The sequence below is a fragment of the Vanessa tameamea genome, chromosome 28, assembly GCF_037043105.1.
Source record: "Vanessa tameamea isolate UH-Manoa-2023 chromosome 28, ilVanTame1 primary haplotype, whole genome shotgun sequence".
Taxonomy (NCBI): domain Eukaryota; kingdom Metazoa; phylum Arthropoda; class Insecta; order Lepidoptera; family Nymphalidae; genus Vanessa; species Vanessa tameamea.
The window spans coordinates 4,684,602-4,705,494 of NC_087336.1; the positions used below are offsets into that span (position 1 = coordinate 4,684,602).

A 20,893-nucleotide genomic window follows, 5' to 3' on the forward strand; every position below is an offset into this window, starting at 1 on the left:
ATACATATATGTTTATATATGTATTAAATAACGGACACAATTAAATAAATTAAAAACGTTTGAGAATAATTACACGATACTGACAATTTTTCTCTTTACTAATTTGACCCAAAAAAAAGGTAAGTTTAAATTGTATTATATATAAGCATATACGATTGGATATGTTTATATATAATTGTATATCTAAGAAGATAGACATAAAAAGAAGGAGAGGGTAATAATATATATGATTATTACATTGAAGAAATGTTTATAAGATAAATTCATTACACATATACAAGCGAAATACGACTCACTGATTAATCACGAAATCTCAGAAACTATAACACCGTATAAGGCGTAGACATCCACTAAGAAAGGTCTTTACGAAAATCCACCCCTAAGGGGGTAAAACGGGGGTTGGAAGTTTTATAAATTTCGCGCCGGTAAAACCGCAGGTTCAGTTAGTACATATGTATGTTTGAGTCTAATGAGTGTACCGAAGATTCTCGAGCTATTGATGTTTGTATTATATCTATACTTCTATACTAATATTATAAAAAGGTAACATAGTAAACATAAACATAGTAACTAATGCCCTAATACTTTTGTTTTCGAAAAAGGTTTATTATAAATTATATTGTATAATTTCCTTTCTTAATAAATAGCACCCGTGCAAAGCCGGGGCGTTTCGATAGTCAATGATAATTAGCATCAATCAATGGTAAACAAAATCTCAACATCAAAGACGATTTAGATTAAATAAAATACTTACAACAAACTAGAAATCATTATTTATAAATTGCAAAACGCAGATTATAAATATTGCTATAATTTTTAATCAGGCGGTGTCATGTAAGATTACAATCGAGATGCAATTATATTACATATTATGTATATACATATATGCTGAAGATAGCTGAGTTGTTCTTAATTGATGGAAAAGAGTAACTTTTGAGGTTATTGCTTGTTTATTATCGTTATAATCTGTATTGCGAACTAGTGATAGCTTTATATTTAGTTAAATATATATTCACAAGTGTTTGTAGCCCAGAGCGCTGCTTGAATGAAGAATATTTTGTTATCGATTTTGATTTAATTAATCGATTTAAATTACATTTGGTTTGGAGATAGTTTAAGTACCGGGGAAGGACATGAAACTTTTTTTTAATTCAACCCTCGAGGGAGTTAAAATGGCGTTGACGGTTTGTGTGATGTAGGTAAAATTATATAAATATCGCAGGGACATATCTAAGATATCTGATCGTAAATATACACTGAAAGAAATATAAACCACGTGTCAAACCAAAGTGCTGCAAACCATGGGATTTAAGATGTTTCAAATTAAAATAAATTAAATTTATTTTACAGAAAAGGTGTTAAACTGACAGTAGGAATACCAGACGGAGCTGCTAATAAGACCACGACCGTCCATTAAAATCTTCAATACTAGAGTGCTTGCAGGTTCGTTGCCGACTATTTAGGAATGTAGTTTTATTCAAGTAGGCTCTTACAAGCACTTTTCTGTTACCATTTCACAAGGTTAAACTAAATAAAGGTTCGGATTGTAAATTCAACCGAAAACCAGTATCGAACTCAGTAATTACTTAGTTCTGACTGTTATAGGCTACCCATTAAATAATTCCGGTATGCTAATAATTGTTCTAACTAATAATTATTATTTTATCTCACTTGAGTACACGGAACAATTAAAAAAACTACCATTTTTACTTTGTGGTAGGGCATTGTGCAAGCCCGTCTGGGTAGGTACCACCCGCTCATCAGATATTCTACCGCCAAACAGCAGTACTCAGTATTGTTGTGTTCCGGTTGAAGGATGAGTGAGCCAGTGTAACTATAGGCACAAGGGACGTAACATCTTAGTTCCCAAGGTTTGTGGCGCAATGGTGATGTAAGGAATGGCTAATATTTCTTACAACGCCATTGTCTATAGGCGGTGATGACCACTTAGCATCAGGTGGCCCATTTGCTCGTCCACCTACCGACATCACAAATAAAAAAAAAACCGTCCAATCTTAAAAACACTCATCTATACTAATATAAGTATAAATGCTAAAGCAACTGACTGTCCGTTACTCTTTCACAGCGAAACCACTTTCAAATCGAATTCGATGAAATTTGGTAGGCAACAACTTTGAACTCCAACGAAATGATAAATGCTAGTATGTCTAACACCTGACAGCCATACCCCAAAAAGCGAGCGAAGTCGCGGACGACAAGAACAACTACTATTTTAAAAAATAACGCGAGTATACTCTTATACAAGATAAGAAAACAATTCGATTCTATTAACAACTTCACAATAACACAGTACTCTATAACTCGTATAGTTAAACTTCCCATAAAAATATTATTTAATACCTCACCGAGTGAGCGAGTGAGCCGAGATGGCCCAGTGGTTAGAACGCGTGAATCTTAACCGATGATTTCGGGTTCAAACCCAGGCAGGCACCACTGAATTTTCATGTGCTTAATTTGTGTTTATAATTCATCTCGTGCTCGGCGGTGAAGGAAAACATCGTGAGGAAACCTGCATGTGTCTAATTTCAACGAAATTCTGCCACATGTGTATTCCACCAACCCGCATTGGAGCAGCGTGGTGGAATATGCTCCATACCTTCTCCTCAAAGGGAGAGGACGCCTTAGCCCAGCAGTGGGAAATTTACAGGCTGTTTATGTACCTCACCAACATCCCCACGTTATGGCATGTCGGTTAACACTCCTTGCTTAAATTATTATATTATTAATATAAGAAAAAAAACTTGTAGCGAATAATAAATCTTACTTATTTATCAATGATATTTTAACGTGATATTTATTTATTGGACAATTTAAATATCCACGCCCTGCGGAATCTCATTATAGAAACGAATACCGTGGAAGGGTATTTTAATGATTTGCGAAGTCAGGTAGTAAGTGTATAATGAGCTTAACTTAACTTCTCGTGCTTTTAAAATGATTCTCGCTGTTGCTTTTAATACTATCCAGATTATTAAATAAGACGACCTTACCCGTTTATAAAGGTTAGTTAGATTTTGTTTTGTTATACAATTCTGAATCGCGCTATCATTTCGTTTTTCAACTGGCCTTACTTAATTAGCTATAGATTTTTCAAAATTCGGTTCGAAATTCTTTATATTGAATATTACAGTGGTAAAAATAATAATTATACAGGACATTTGAGAATCCATATCTCTCTTTTTATCACCATTGATTTGGCATTCGAAAGAAGAAGACAGCATTCTTTAAACAATTATATTTAAATGTAAAAACATAAATGTTCGCAAGAGGACATTTTCAACGATTTTCATTAGAACAGATGGTTGTTACGTCACGACGCATCCGACGCGGTGAACGACCGCGAAGAGGTCAAGTTCGTACAAAAGTGAATCTGATACACTTCCGAGATGTATACATATATAAATTCACTTATGTATGGTACTTAAATACATATTTTAACTAGCTTCCGCACGTACGTGATTGGGGGGATTACTCCTTTTTCTCTTTCCTGTAGTTTTCATAGAATATGTATAAAAATTTCATGATGATCAGACGAGTAGCTTACACTTAACAAACAAACAAACAAACAAAAATATAAACAAATAAGCTTATTATCGATTTTATAATACAAGAATTATTGGCAATGATTTTAAATGTAACAGCAGTAGTCCAGAATCAAGGAAGTTTGGTGGTTAACATTCTCGTGCCTCGAAACTCGTAATGTCGTTGGTCTTGGGCCTGAACTACGGCCGTGTAGACCAGCGTCATTTTAATAGCGTAATAAACCTCTCTTGAATTATTCGTTTGAACAAATGTAATAATTTAAGTTTAAAACTTACGTTTATTGCTCGTATCAAATCAAATACTAACATTACACAGGTACATCTATAATAAAGGTCGATATAGATAGATAGATAAATAAATCTATATCTATAAATACAACAGCGTTCGAATTATTTCGACAACTGTTGTATAATTTCAAATACCGAAAATATATAATTGTTATTACTGTATACAAGCTAAATATGATATTAAAAAAAAAAAAAACCCGCAGATTTTCTATCGCGGATTCTTCTCAGGTCCGATATGATTATATCCGAACCGGTGGTAGATTTTTGACGTGTAACGCTTCTAAATTAAATGTAGAAATTTTAACTTTGACTTTAATAAAAACACAACCTTATAAAAATAATTACAAAAATATACCTGACAATCAACGTGCATTAATTAATGTTTTAAGGTTATTTATTATGAACAGAAATCGAACCCACAATCACAACCGCAGACCAACCACAGTCACTACCAAACATTCGACAGTATTAATACATATTCAGAACAATATGTCAATCTTATTATAAAATTAATTAAACATTTTACCTCCACCTGCGTCGAGAGTCAAATTGTACTGGAATTTGCAATAATTTAACCGCCGTGTAGCTAAAGAGACGACACACTAAACACGTCTTAAGTCTATGCCCATCTCCAGATACTAAACCTTCAACGAGAACAGACACATACATTTAAACATCGCAACAAATCCTTTAGCGCGTACTACACTCTCGCGAATTAAATTTTTTACAACGAGACCTTAACAATTTTTGCCAATAATGTAAACACAAAGGATGTATGTACGGCGACTATGAGCTAAATAAAAAAAATAAATTAAATAGAACATTTTTCGAATTTAGAATTTCGTTCTAAATTATTTTTAGTAATTAGCTGTATGTATTTAATCTTACATATCACATGGTTGGAAACGCAATACCTCTACAATAACTCGGGGTTAATTGAAAAAAAAAAAATTAAAGTAATTTGAAAATAGAACATTCTTAATTTTGAAATTTCATTCCTAAGTATTCGTAGTCATAATATGTATATTATATAATTAAAAAAAAAAGTTTGATCCGAAAATCAACAATAACTAACAATAATTATAGTACGCTAACTACCAAAGAAATCCAACATTAAAGATATTTATTAAGGGTTATTTCGCATTAGACAAAATTATTATTATTATTATAGCACTGTAAATTCCTCATACAAAAAAAAAAAAAAGAAGAAATGATGAAGCGAGAATGTGACAAATATGCTTGGAATCTGGTTGACATTCTCGAAATCTATAACACACAAAAAAACCCTATACTTTGACATTTAAAAGTTAAACTCCATGTTTAAAGGCTCACGTTAAATCGATAGCCGCTGTCCGTCTGTTTATTACGAAATAATACATTACATCAGTGTAATTATGGGTTAATTAATTACATTTAAAACTAACGCTACCCTTCCTGACTTCGCACGAAAATAATAAGGGTTTTAAATAATAATTTTGTATTGAAAGAAAATTCTTGTCGTCCAAAGTTTCATCACGATCGTATTTAAAAAGTCATAGAAGACAGACAGACAGACATACAAACAAACAATTATTGTTATTTATTAATATTAAGTCGAAATAAAACTGATCATATCCTAAAAAAAATCCTACATACTATAAAATAAAATTCTCTCGACGCGATAATCAGAAAATGATAATAGATAATCTCAAAAATCAGATCACATTTTTAAACGATTTTCACGAATGGACGAAGTTATTCACGAGGAAGGTTTAGATGTATTGATTATGATTTTTTTTAAATTAGCTGAATTATGATATGATAATGATTACTGTAGTTGTCGAATAAAATATATATACCGACCGATGTAGATATGATACGAAGGTTTTAACCAAATACAGTGATTTTACAACGTTATTTACATTAGAACCGATCGTAAATATCGTCGATTCCTTATATAGTTTCTAACGAGTAAACCGTCAAGAATCTCATTCTGATTAGATAACATAAAGTACGATTATAATATATTTTTTTTCATTTAGTATCTATCATAACGTCAAGCAATTTTATTACCGGGTCCGTAATGTAAATCTTTATTAAACTGTTTATTAACTCTTGATTTTGTTTTGATAAATACAGTTGCGGACATCCGATATTAAACAATTATTCAATTATTTTAAGTCATATTGCATTTAAAAAAAAACAATAAAATAAACTACGTATCCTCAAGAAGACATCATGCTGTTTCACTGCGGGTTTATGTATAGTATATGAAAAATTTAGGTACATATTTTGCTCACATAGTGATAATATCCTGGATTACAACCTGCTATCATTATTATCGACGATGTTCAAAAATAAATTTATCTTTATAATTCACAAATTTACAATTTTCTACAATGTCTTTCAATGAAATGTTTTAATGCTGAGAAAACTAAAAACTTTTTTATACAACTGATTGTGTCATTAAAACATTTCTTAAATTTTCTTTGTACATAACGAATGTTATTGAAGCTGTTAAGAAATAAAATAAATGTTAAGATTTTTATTATAGTAACGTGACTTGGATTTAAAATTCTATTTTTATACATTCATTCGAATCTTCATTCAATAAATTAAGATAATCAATTTTTTTTTAATTATTTGCAACGACGCAAATAAACTTTTACTGTATATAAATATTATTAATTTTGTAATGAGCTATTACAAACTTAAAGAAATAATTATAAATTTATAAATAAAAATGTAATCATACACAAATCAGTGTACAAAACCATGTATATGCCTTGGCGCCACATGAAAACCTCAATCAAATATGGCTGCCATCAGCTGACAAAAAGCGCGCGCTTCCTGCTTCCATCCCGCCCTTGGGCGGTGACGTTTTACTTTTTTTTTACTGTGAAATCCAGTATTCTGCCTGTTCTATATTCTATAGTATAGAAAACGGAATATAAAAACGCTTTGTGCTGTGATGAGAGCAATCAGTAGCATACGAGACATCACGATGAGAGTTCTGGTTAGTTTTTTATACAGTTTCTTTGTTTTAGTGATTTTATTTATTATCTGTGAAGTTGGGGTTTTTTACTAACTTGTGATTTCGGAAATTGATTTTGGGTTACTACCGTTAAATTTTTATTTAAATATTGTTGTATATTCTATTTAATTTAATTAAATATTTAACTATATTATATTACAAATTTATTAGTGAAAAAGTCAATATATTTATAAACTAGCCAAAAATGGTATAATATTATTAAAAATCAAAAAGATTATTTACTAATCTTATTTTTTTTAATATTTATGAATACATTATTGTATTTATGTGTTTACTAACATGTAAAACATGTAAAATATTTATATATTTTTAATATGATACATATATAAACATGCAAAAAAATCCCATTTTAAGACTTACAAAGTACTAATTCATTTTTAAAACTTTGTTAATAAATATTACCTCCATTTCAGCTTATATTGATATAATACTTCAACTTTAATCTCAGTAAAGGTCTACTTTTAAAAAAATGAACTAACATAATATAATATACATAGTATTCAATTTCATTATAATATGTTACTGATTTTTTTAAGAGCCGAGATGGCCCAGTGGTTAGAACGCGTGCATCTTAACCGACGATTGCGGGTTCAAGGTTCAAACCCAGACAAACCACTGAGTTTTCATGTGCTTAATTTGTGTTTATAATTCATCTCATGCTCGCGAAGGAAAACATCGTGAGCAAACCTGCATGTGGCTAATTTCAACGAAATTCTGCCACATGTTTATTCCACCAACCCGCATTGGAGCAGCGTGGTGGAATATGCTCCATACCTTCTCCTCAAAGGCCTTAGCCTTAGGCCTTAGCCCAGCAATGGGAAATTTACAGGCTTTTAATGTTACTGATTATGATTTGCTAACAGCGAAATCTTCCTGCAATATTTCCTTTGTTGTTAACATATTAAGACTATTATCGTCGCTTCACGTATGTGTGCATATAATGTATTTTCAATAATATGATATATTTATTCATGTTGATCAGCATATATAATATACAATACGATACGTTACCCCCTAACAATATTATTTTATATTGATTTCATAGTTTGCGACTATTATAACAAATATTCAATGTACAAATGTTAGTAATTAGTTTGCCTTGATCGTAAGATACTCTGTCAGTCGCCCAGTAATAAAAATGTTGGCATGTATAGTTTATTAGTTCTAAAACGCGGCTCCGGTTGCAACAGACGGACAGACAGACAGACAGAGTTACTTTCGCATTTATAATACTAATATAGATAATTTTTTTTGTAAAATAGCAGTCAATTCCTGTGTTTCCAACTGTTTCAAATTTAACATTGTACCAAATTTTGTCAAAGACTTGACGTAATTAAAGAGACTTGTCTCCAACGTTTGTCAAAAGTTTGCTACAATACATTTTGGTGACAAGTTGTAATTTTTCCTTAACAAAATTGATCACCAGTGTGGTTCCAAACTTAAGCGTAACTTAAAACAACGTACAGTAAAGTACTTTTTTTAATTACGATTATTTGCATTGACGAAGATTTTATTTTTGAATTTCCATTGTTCTTGTAACAATTTTATTTAAATCATTCGAATTATTAATAATACTATACTTCTTCAAAGCTCTCCAATTACGTCGCTTGGGTTTATCCATTATCCATCAGCAGTGCCGTTCTGTAAGATTTCACATACAGAACTCACTCGTGAAATGTCGAACGAATCACGGTAATATGCCATTTTGATACTTGTATCCTGTAAATTTTAGAAATATCACAGCCAATGTCGAACAATTACATTCTGACATATCACTTTCGTGTTCTGCGGTGAGTTTCGCTTTTGTTCTTACAGAATAGCTCTACCGTAGAGGTACTAAACAACGTTTTTATTAACCCCGTGTTTATATTTGCATGAAATGACTGCAGTATTAAAACTGTCAACGTTTAAGAAAGTATTGAATACTTAATATTATATATTTTTCTCGTAAAAAGGTAACCAAAGAGTTTTTATATCGCGAAAATTACCAAGAAACCTTTAGTATATAGGTTTGCATGTGTTATTATGTTGTTCGTATAAAATTAACTTGTAAATGACTACCAGCCAATGGGAAGTGTTCACCTCTGACTATAAATTGCGTTTAACATTTAACAATACTTTATCAACCATGACATATACAATTATATATTGACCTTGGTTATATGGTAGTAGTTTTAACCCACGCGTTAGAAAAGGAGGAGGGGGGGTGTTGTTGGTCGTTCGTAGGATTTAGGTATAAAAAGTAACCTATGACTTTACTGGGGTTCAAGATTGCTTTTTTACCAAATTTCATCAAAATGACGGACAGACAGACAGGGTACCTTCGTATTTACAATATTAGTGTAGAAGTATACGTTAACCGTTAATCAAAATGCACAAAATCCTATTAGAACAAGTTTTACACTTCTAAATTGCTTCAATTCGGTTGATTTAATATATGCAACGGTTATTTCCATTATAAAATATGTAAACATTGCAAATCTCAAATTAATAATTATTAAAAAAAAAAAAAAACACGCTGTATATTTTCAATAATACTGAAATAACTAGTAACGTAAACTATAGTTTCTTAACATAAACTTAATTCAGACCCAATCAATTTAAAATAATATACACAAACAGTATACAAAAGATTATAGGAAATTAAAACGCAGAAAACCTAAACACGACATCTGTATAGTTCACTAATAATAAGGTTCACCAGGGGACGGAAAATTGCAGGACGGATCCCGGCCTCTGATAACAAACCAACTTACATTAATTTTTAACGTCTTATATATTTTCACATCAGTAATTGCAAGTCATGTGATTGCATCTGTTTGCAATCCTTCAAAAATTCAAAGAAAAAAAGTCAAAAAATCTATATTTCGGATAGAAGTGTTACACTTGCTGTTTGTTATGGTAGTCTTGCTTTTGTTTATGTTATATAAATTATTATTTATTGCATGTTTAATATTGTGCACACCGATAAATCGGTAGAATATGAGAATTTATATTAATGAACACCTGTATTGTGTACCATATTCTTGCAAATAAATAAATGAATTGAAATTGAATTGAATTGAATGAATTGAATTGAATTGCGTATTATTAAAATCAACCATCGGTTCGGACAGAACGTTGTATCCATATTGTAACAAACTTAAAAACTTTTGACTACAAAAGTTCCCAACATTTCTTATGGCGGAGATAATAGAAATATCATTAACATATACATATATACATGTATACGTGACAAAAAAGAGCAAACTTTAACCGAAGAACAAATCATTAATATGATAACTGTATTCGTATCGACGACCTTCGTTACCGCATACCACAGATTATAATTGTTAATTACTGAACCAGTTGCCAGTTCCCTGCCTACGCTTCAGAACTTGTAATATGCTCACTTGCTCTTATCAATACTTGAATAATTATTACATTCCAATATATATTTCTTGTACTCTATTTATGTATATTTGTCTACGTGTATACATTTCATATAAAACGTCACAAAAGTCTCAATTCGCTTAAATCCGTGCCGTTAACCTATTTCCCCACTTCCAATATATCGGTATTGTTAGCCCAATACATCATTTTGGCATTTTCTTTGAGTTTAAATAATAAAATGAATTACATTTGTTCCATCAGTGCAGTGAAATAATTATTACAATTAGATTGTATTATCGAATGCAGATCGCAATATCCCATGTTCAAACCCGGATGATGTAAATTGACAAATCATTGAGATCTCCCATCGATAGTTATTCCGTAGCAGTTAGTAGGGTTGAGAACTTGAGATGAGTTCTCATTATAGTACCTCGGTAACCTGCATAGCTTGCACCTGAACTCTTTCCGGTCGTATCGGAATTACGATCCCATCAGAATATGAGATTCAGGGAATGCTCTCATATCTAATCAAGAACTACCATGACCGAAAATGATTAAGAGAACTTTTATCTTGGGCTAGCAACGCAGACAAAATAGGGTCAACTAATAAATAACATCTAACAACGCGCGAAGCTTATCTAACTGGTTTCTAACTGGAACACTTATTTTGTACATTTATTTCCTTAACCTTAAGAAAAGGAAAAATTTACATTGCAAATATTTATGAGAATGTGTTCTACACTTATATACCGCCTTTAATATTATATAACACAATTTTTCATATGTATTTTCTTAAAGTAAAGCGAAATATTGATTTCCGACTACTATAATAAAAAAAAAAGATTCAGAATAAGGTCGGCAAAATTGTACGCTTCTTTTATTGCTGTATCCATGTTTTATTTATTTATTTTCTCTTTGTGTTATACAATAAAAAAGTAAAAAGTATAAAGTAAAGTAAAGATTCGTTTCGTTAATAATAGACAAAATTCTGTACGAGGCTCAATTCTTTATCGCTCCAATAAAAAACGTTTCCAAACATTCGATGTCCGATATAAGTGTAATATTCAATAAACGATTTTGAATTTCAATATAGGACCGTCTCTGAATGTTACTTATACACAACAATGATTCGTTAAATACAGGGACCGAACCGTGATTGCGAACACAGTTGATCTTTGGATACCATTAAAACCTAATTTCAATATCCTCCTTGCAGATTTTGTCCGCCCTTATCGCTTGCGTATCTGCAGCACCATCGTACTATGCCGCGGTACCACTTGCTGCGGTAGCAGTACCAACCATCGCAGTAGCTCCTACCGTACCACCAGGTGACATTCAGGCTGCCGCTATCAATGCTCAGGTAATTTGAAATAGTAGAATACAATATAAATTTAGACAATAAACTAAACAAACCAATATATAGTTTTTGATAAAGTCATCGAAATTAAACAAGAATATCCATTTCAGGTAAAAGCCGAAGACCAGGCTCGTTTCTTTGCCGACCAAGCCAGGGAATTAGCCGAGCAAGCCGTTGAAAATCAAAACGAAGGAGTAGTTGAGGCCAATGATTTGGTTAAGGAAAAATCAGAGGAAGCCTTCTGGGCTGCAGAGGAAAAGAAATGGCAGGCAGTGAGCGAAGTTCAAATCGCCGAAGCTAAAATTGACGCTTCAGCTGCTCAGAATGCAGCCGCTCTTGCCAAGAGCTATGCTTTGTCTGGTATTGTTCCCGCTGTAAGTGGATTCCCTGTCGCAGCCCCCGCAGCTCTATCCGCAGCCCCCGGAGTTACAATCGAATCAGCTGCCAGTGACGAAAAATCCGAAGCTGCTGTCAAAAGCGCGGCCGCAACCGAAGTCAAAGCAGAAGAGAAGGAAGCTGTTAAATCAGCTGAAATTGAAAAACCCGTTGAATCTGAAGCTGAAAAAGCCATCGAAGGAGAGAAGCAACCAGAAGCAGGTGCAGTCAAATCAGACGCATTGGAAGCACTCATAGCTGAAACCGCCGCCCTACAGTCACAGTTGAAATCCTCCCTTGCAGCACCTGTACCTATTGCTCCTGGAGCACCTATAGCTATTGCTCCTGGTTTCAACTACCAACCCCTCGTAGCCCCAATTTCCTATCAACCTGCATTCAGAAGTTTTCCCATCAACACCATCCACCCTTACTCTGCTCCAATCTACCCCGTTGGAAACCTGTGGTAATTAATGGATAGATAACGTCCTATTAATAATAAAAAAATATTTAAAAATATCTTGCGTTTTTATACTAATCTAGCCGTACCTGCGGATTCACCTAAGGACCTACCCCGGCCTCGCACGGGTACCATTTATTAATAAAGAAAATGTTATGATATAAATATAATATACAGTCTATAGGACTCTGCAATAATGTAGCTGTTGACGACTAAAGAAAATTTTGGAATTGGATCATTAGATAAAAGTACCACCTAAATACAAACAAATAAATATTAACCCTTTATAATTTTAGTATGGAAGAGTACATACATACACACTGATATAAAACATAAACTATGTTATCTAGTTCTGGATGAAGAAGCTTTCCAATGGCTAAGAAAAATCGATAAGAATTATTATCAAAATCGATTACATGACACACTTACAAATAACTTCTCGTCCTGTTATTTTTTTTTATTTTATCAAATGAAGAAAGGTATTTTGATTCTATTTAGTATGAATTGTTAATCCATAGTCTTTTTAAAGAATGCATGAAGACATGCACATTTACTAAAATCGATATTAATTCATAAGAAATATGTATAAAAAACGATAGTATCCAATAGCTTAAAACGTTATCTTACAGTTTTGTTTCAAGTTAAAACTAACGGACCATTACCTAAACAAATTGATCCAACAAAGGATACTTGAAGATTTATCCTAAGCTTAGCGGTGATTTGATGGAAATACAAAGAAAACTCTTATACAATCACATGTACTTGGTGGTAGGGCTTTGTGCAAGCTCGTCTGGGTAGGTACCCCCCACTCATCAGATATTCTACCGCCAAATAATAGTACTGCGTATTTTTGTGTTCCGGTTAGAAGGGTGAGTGAGCCAGTGTAATCACAGGCACAAGGGACATAACATCTTAGTTCCCGAGGTTGGTGGCGCATAGGTGATGTAAGGAATGGTTAATATTTCTTACAGCGCCTTTGTCTATGGGCGGTGGTGACCACTTACCATCAGGTGGCCCATATGCTCGTCCGCCAAAAAATGTTCTATATACTGAGTTAATTTAAGCTTAAATATGCACAACTTGAATGGTTAATAATATCGATTTAAATGAGATCGTAAGTATAGCTGCTTGTGTCAGAGGTAAAAGAGGAATGACCATTGCATACAAAATTTTAGATAAAATAAATCAGTTAAATGCAAGACAGTTTAAAGAATATTTTGACGAACGATCAAAAACTAAAGGAGCTTGGTTCAAAACCTTACAGGCTGAGCCCCCTCGTATCCCGTGGTTTTCTGATATAGATTTAAATCGCCAACAAATTGTGATGGCCTTAAAAATACGTTCTGGTCACGTTCCTCTAAACAAGTTTGGATTCATGATGAAAAGGGTTAACTCATCTAATTGTGTCATTTGTGGTAAAGAAGAAGATATCCAACATTTTTTGGTGGAATATGTTCGGAATAGGAAAAAAAGACAAGAACTAGTGAGAAAGATTAATTTAAATTTAAATGCAGTTGGAATTTTTCAAAGCACATTGTCTTCTCCTACGTCTGAAGCAGCCAGGATACTTTATAGTTTAAAATTTAAATAAGATGCAGTAATTTTATTAAAATGTTACTCAACTCAGATTAGGGCACGATGGGACTGACATTTTCACCTGTGGAAAAAGTCCCTAAATAAAATTAGAAAAAAAAAAGATCGTAAGTAATATTCCAACAATGTTCAAGTTAAATAAGATTTATAATCTATAATTCTGATATCAATCAGTACTTAATAGAATGTTTGATTACACTTACACAACTATACGACACAGACTATAAATAAATATTAAAAGAGGTTCTTAGTATATTTATTTTTATTAGAAAAAAAAAGTGATTATTGAGTTTGTTTGAGGTTTACGCTTAATTAATTTAATTAAAACACGATTGTAATGGTTAGTAAATATTCAGAGTTATATTGATTTTCAGACAGAACATATTTTGTTTTTATTAACACTAAATAGGCGTAAATAAGTACTACTCAATTTATTATCAGCTCGTTTTCCTTTCCGTTCGTTAGTCTTCGTACCGAAAATAAAACGATTCTTTAAAATTACTCAAAAGTATAAGAACGTACTTGAATAAATTATATAATAGTTAGATTCAGACACAATGATTACAAAACATAGACATTCCATATTTAAAATCGTTTTTTTTTTGTACAATTATTTTTATTACAAAGGCAGTAAATATAAAGGCCGTCAATTTAAAACGGTCATTGACATTCCATATTTAAAGGCAGTAAATATTTGAAATATCTAGACAATAATTGACCGGTGTGATAAAATGTGACAAATGTAGGCAACACGGCGGTCGCGCACGCGCCGTCACGTTCACGAGATTTTCGCCTGCATAGCGTTAGAATCTGTTTTCACAGATAATAAATAATTTATGTATATTTAGACTGTTTATTATTAGTAAGCTGTTATCTTTCGACTGTGTTTACATTGTTACTAAATATGAATATGTAAATTTCTGAGTCACTGGGAATATTATCACGATAGTTTAATTTACTGTAATAAAAAGTATTTATTTATTTAAATAGAAACGGTATCATGTTAACGACTCAACTTGGAAAGCAGATTGTTTCCGTTTAAAACTTCAACTATCAGGAGACCATATTTATAAAATATATAACTAGTGCAAGTTACTAAACACACGTTACCAAAATCCAACGAAGAAAATTCTGACGTTACATATAGTAACGTTTCAATAAACATTACGCCCTGAAACGCTGGTTTCAAATTCGACCTTGAACTTCTCCTCCCATCAAAGTGTATGAAATATCGTTTAGTCTAACATATTACATAAATATTTTACTTTCAGACGACCCGTGATAGTTTTATTATTTATATATATTTATAATAAACAAAAAAACAAAGATTGAATTAACATTAAAACACAATATAATAACTATTTAATGTCTCAATCAGCCGTTTATCGTAACTACGTCGTAGTAAAGATATTATCTTCGACATTAGTCGGCCCGTTTTTCTACATTCCAAATCACAATTAGTTTCTTGGCAACACTATTGAGTTTAAATACTCGAAGTCACATATCGTGTAATTGTTGTACAGCCTATTCCAATGGAAGTAAAAGAAGAAAAAGTAAACAAACCTTAGATTTACGTATTTAATGCGATTTGCTAATAACTCATCTGTATAAGCACTACTGCACTACTAAGAATTTATGATTAATATATCTTTATTTATAATAAAAAACTATTACACTTAACTACTAATTTCCATTTTAGTTTCGTTGACGTTCGAAACGCAATATTTTCGCGAATCCATAGTGTATATCATAGATTAATCAAGCTCTCGACCAATGATATCGCGTCAATTTGCTGTCAAATGTTGTTTATTTGGCTTTTTTCTTGTTATGGTTGGAATAGAGGTCAGGGTTGTACACAAGGGGATCTGTATGAAGGCTGTCTATGCAACTCATTTGTTGTGTATTAAAAAACCGATAAAAGTTTTTTTTTTAAATAATATAGAAATTATATATAACCATAATATAATATATATTGTACATATAGTGGCCAGCAATCGCGATTGTTTTGCTGCCATTTATTAAAGAGTTCCGTGTCCCGTTTCCGATGCTCTACATCAGATATTTAAGAATTTTTAATGTTACCATTTCTCATTAAAAATCATTTAAAAAAAAATTTTTTTAAATCCATTTGATGTCCTCCATTTTTTTAAAGCGGTTTGAAATTACATGAAAATGTTTTAGTTATTTGCCACATCACTTCATTGCTAATATATCTAATACGATTTGCCGTAGAACCAGCACAATAATATGTCAGTCCTATATATAATACTCTTTCTGTTACAATTAGATTAATTTGAAATTATAATTCACCAGTGAACGAAAACATCACGAGGAAACCTGCATGTGTCTAATTACCATCAATTACTGCCACAAGTGTATACACCAACCCGCATTGGAGCAGTGTGGTGCAATTGTCCAAACCTTCTTCTCAAAGCGAGCAGGAATAAGACCGGCGTTAGACATTAACAGTTACTTTAATTTAGATTATAACCACACGATTAGGAAATTAAATAACAATGGTAACACTGAGTGATTCGACGCATGCGCCGTTACGTAAATGCTCCGGTCACCCAGTTCTGAACGTCGTGATGGGAATAATACTAATGAGTCAGGCGAAAGTGAATTTATTCGATTCTAAATCGATATTATCCTTATAAACATATATACTTTCTGTTTTATGAGCCGAGATGGCCCAGTGGTTAGAACGCGTGTATCTTAACCGATGATTTCGGGTTCAAACCCAGGCAGGCACCACTAAATTTACATGTGCTTAATTTGTTTATAATTCATCTCGTGCTCGGCGGTGAAGGAAAACATCGTGAGGAAACTTGCATGTGTCTAATTTCAACGAAATTCTGCCACATGTGTATTCCACCAACCCGCATTGGAGCAGCGTGGTGGAATATGCTCCATACCTTCGCCTCAACGGGAGAGGAGGCCTTAGCCCAGCAGTGGGAAATTTACAGGCTGATTATGTTATGTTATGTTTATGACCAACTAGCGACCCGCTCCGGCTTCGCACGGGTGCCATGCTGATTCTAAATATACTACAGAATGTCTTACAACGTTCGCAGTTTTTCAGTCATTAGACAATACGAACCGCTATGTTCCTGCGTTTTAAATGTGTAATATTGAAAATAAGCCATTATTGCTCTTAAAAAGTAAGGGATTAAATATGGTTATTGCGGGTTATCCCTAAGAGATAGACATATACCATCACGGACTTATTTGAAGACTCTTTTAAGGTACAATACTGTAGTACATTATTTTGTTCTATCTCGTAGGGTTCAGCCAGCGTTTGCAATGTAAGCGCAAAAAATGTGTTTATTTAAGACATCGCTTCAGAAAACTCTAATATTATCAGTGTTTCTCTACTATATTGTGCATGTTCTATTATAAACCTTGCTCTTGAACCAATCTATCTATTATAAAAAACCGCATCAAAATCCGCTGTGTCATTTTAAAGATCCAAGCATACAAAAGGACAGACAGCGATAAGCGACTTTGTTTTATTTCATGTAATGATCGCGGTTATGGTCATTACTACTAATTTTATATTTATAATGATCGTTAGTTTTTTATAAGTGGTCACCACTGTCCATAGACATGAGCATTGCAAGAAATATTAATCATCACTTCACACCCAAATTTTCTTTTAAGTTTTGGACTCGCCGCGAAGGCAAATCACACCTGTAATTATGGAGGCACAACGCGCAAATATCGAACCAGATGCTGCACCAACTAAGGCATCGTTTAAGAAGCAGAGGAGGAAGATTTTCCAAAAGGGCTCTAAAGGCTCGGAAAACACAGTAGCACCCCCGCTTCCACCACGTGACCCTACAGCGACTGGACCGAAACCAACTCGGTTATCTACCGTGGCTACAAAGCCTAAAGATGAACCAATGTTCTCGGACATCCATATGATGGGATTTCCCGGCGTCGCACCTTACAGAAGAGCAAATGAATTCGCCATTACAGCCGAGGGGTTTATTCCCTTGTGCGAAAAAGAATATGACATTATAGCTGCAAACCAGCCATATTTTGCGAAAAGTGTTGCTAAGTCTGTTTGGGTGTATTATTGTGTTATGAGCTTATATGCTCGCCTAATTACTTTGAAGCAGGAGCGAGGAGACTCACCTTACGAAGAGGACACTTTTGCAGGTCAAATACTATCCGGAAATCACAACTTACCGGCTCCGATTGATGCCTATATCAAGGCACTCGGCAATGTGATTGACACTTCAGCACTGAGGTATCAACTACATATGCCAGTAAGGCCTAATGAAACTGGCGATTTTGGAAGAGTGGGTCGTTTTTCCCACTGGAAGTATATGAGTCTGCCAAGTCCCCGTATAGTTTCGCAAAGAATATGCGAAGACTTAAGGATCACCGCTTTACCCGGCATACGAGATTGGAACTTACCTGAGGACATCCGTCCTGCAGAGAAAGGAGCAGGCCTACCAACAAGGAATTGTCTTGGTTGGGCACGTGCCGCGACGTTAACAAATGATCAAGTCGATTTTATAGAAAGCACAGGTATCATGGAAGATGTTTTCCCGAGTAAATTCCGTTGCTTTAGATACAACGTAGACTTATTCGAAAAGATTTCACTGGCTCTTACGAAAACGGAGGAGAAAATTAAGATCACTCCCCAAACCCGTAAGAACGCAGAAGGCGCCTTAGCGCTTGTCTGTTGGACATCAATTGAACCAACTGTTCAGGAAAACTCACCGAACGTATTTTATGCGGAGAGTCGAAACAATCAGGTGATAACATCATCTGAAATTGACGCTCGACAGGTACTGGCATCATTGATGTTGTCTTATCGTGTCAGAAAAGATCAGATTGGAAATTCGAGGCCATACTGTATATACAGTTTTGGCAATTATGAGAATGTTCCAGATACATGGCATGATACACGCAACACAGTGTTCAATTATGGACGTGCAGATAGATGGAACGTCACGGAATACACTGCACCGTACACCGACAAGTAGGAGTACAGGTTGGCATGGCTTAAGAGACATGTCAAATAGTCCAATGTTGTTTACACCTTTAAAGACGTATCACTTTGTATGATACCCAACAGATATTAATTTTAAGTGCTTAGTGATATGTTGATGGTGTAACTTTTTCAATAAATAAATAAAAATAAATAAATAAATAAACTTACACTGCCAATGCCACCAACCTTGGTGACTAAGATTTCATGTCGACTTTGCCTGTTTATAAAACGCCTAACTCAACCTTCAAACCCGGACACAATAATACTAAGCATTGCTGTTTGGCAGTAAAATATGCAATGAGTGGGTGGTACCTACTCAGTCCTACCCCCACAAAAGCTGATTCCTCGCGCGCAAAGTAACGGGCACGGCTAGTATGTATTACAATAAAAGTAATACTAAACCTGTTTTAGAAAACTTATATATATTAAATGCGAAAGTAAGTCTATCTGTTATCTCTTAACGCTTATACCGCTGAACCGATTTTGATGAACCGAATTTGTCTCGGGGGAGGACATAGGCCACTTATTAGTGTTTTTCACTCATTGAGGTGGTTAAATTAGGGGTTATTTAGTATGTGTGTGTAAAACCTAAGATTCAGCTAGTTCGCTATATAAAAGAAGAATAAACTAATCTCTTATGAGGCCCATTGTTAAGGACCACGTTTCAGAGCCGTGAGTCATCACTGGCAACACACACAAGGTGGTCCGACGGCCTGGTGAAGGTCGCAAGCAGCAGCTGGTTGCGGACTGTACAAGACCGTTAATATTTATTTCTATATCACTCGTTCTACATCAATAACAATTAAATAATTATTTACGAGTTTATAATACGAATGAATAAAACACAAGAGTAATTTTTTTTTTTTACAAGGAACATACTAAAGTTATAATTTCAAAAGTCTGGTCGTTGCATAATGCATAACCCACCTAAAAAAAAAACCTTTGTATAGCAATAGATAAATTTTAGTCGCTATAATTTCGAGATCATATGTTCAGACTCGGGTCTAGTAAGTTTAGTTATTAAAGTACTACTTGGTGGTAGGGCTTTGTGCAAGCCTGTCTGGGTAGGTACCACCCAATCTTCAGATATTCTATCGTCAAAAAGCAATATTTAGTGAATGGGTAACTATAGGGACATAACATCTTAGTTCCCAAAGTTGGTGGCGCCTTGCCGATATAAGGAAATGTTAGTGGTAGCATCAGGTGGCCCATATGCTCGTCTGCCTATGCCATATAAAAAAGAAAAAAAAAGATGGCCGAGAGGTTAGAACGCGTACATCTTAACCGACGATTGCGGATTCAAACCAAGACAAGAACCACCACCAAAAATTTCATGTGCTTAATTTGTATGAGTAAAGAAAAACATCTTGAGGTATCTTGCACGTGTCTAATTTCAATAAAATTCTCAAAAAACTTCTCTGTAAAGGCGGTCTTAGCCCAGCAGTGGGATATTTAAAGGCTTCTCTACTACAGCCTGAATGAAAGGCTCCCGCCATTATGAAAAAAAATGTTATCCGTAGGCACAATTGCTTGTAAGCTATAAAATGTCGCGATCGAGTATCAAACCTCAACATATGTAAGTTCTGCTCTCTCACGTAAACACGTATTTATATGACTTTATTCATATAAATACGTGTGTCATGATACAATTTTTAATGAAAGTAGACAGCCTCAAAGCGAACCGGTATCCGCCGTTTCCTATCCGAAAGCGAACTAACAGACGAACAAAGACATATTACCTTATATAACGAAATGTTTAATTATCATAAATATCTTACCTTAAATAATTACATTGAGTAACCTTTTAAAGTTTAAGAAAAAAAAAACCCGACACTTTCTGCTGAACAAT

At 33.7% G+C, this 20,893-nt stretch overlaps 3 protein-coding genes across 5 annotated transcripts in view; 2 read left to right on the forward strand and 1 right to left on the reverse strand.

Moving 5' to 3' along the window:
- The window catches only part of LOC113391856 (WD repeat-containing protein 7), a 130,116-nt gene that overhangs the window by 39,476 nt on the left and 69,747 nt on the right, over positions 1 to 20,893 (reverse strand). The window lies entirely within an intron of this gene.
- Positions 6,665 to 12,503, forward strand: LOC113391866 (pupal cuticle protein PCP52-like). Its single transcript, XM_026627988.2, has 3 exons — positions 6,665 to 6,846; positions 11,474 to 11,617; positions 11,725 to 12,503. Exons 1-3 carry the CDS (start codon positions 6,802 to 6,804, stop codon positions 12,454 to 12,456), a joined length of 921 nt encoding a protein of 306 aa, XP_026483773.2. The 5' UTR covers positions 6,665 to 6,801; the 3' UTR covers positions 12,457 to 12,503.
- Positions 17,738 to 19,036, forward strand: LOC135194209 (uncharacterized). Its single transcript, XM_064219388.1, has one exon. It carries the CDS (start codon positions 17,738 to 17,740, stop codon positions 19,034 to 19,036), a length of 1,299 nt encoding a protein of 432 aa, XP_064075458.1.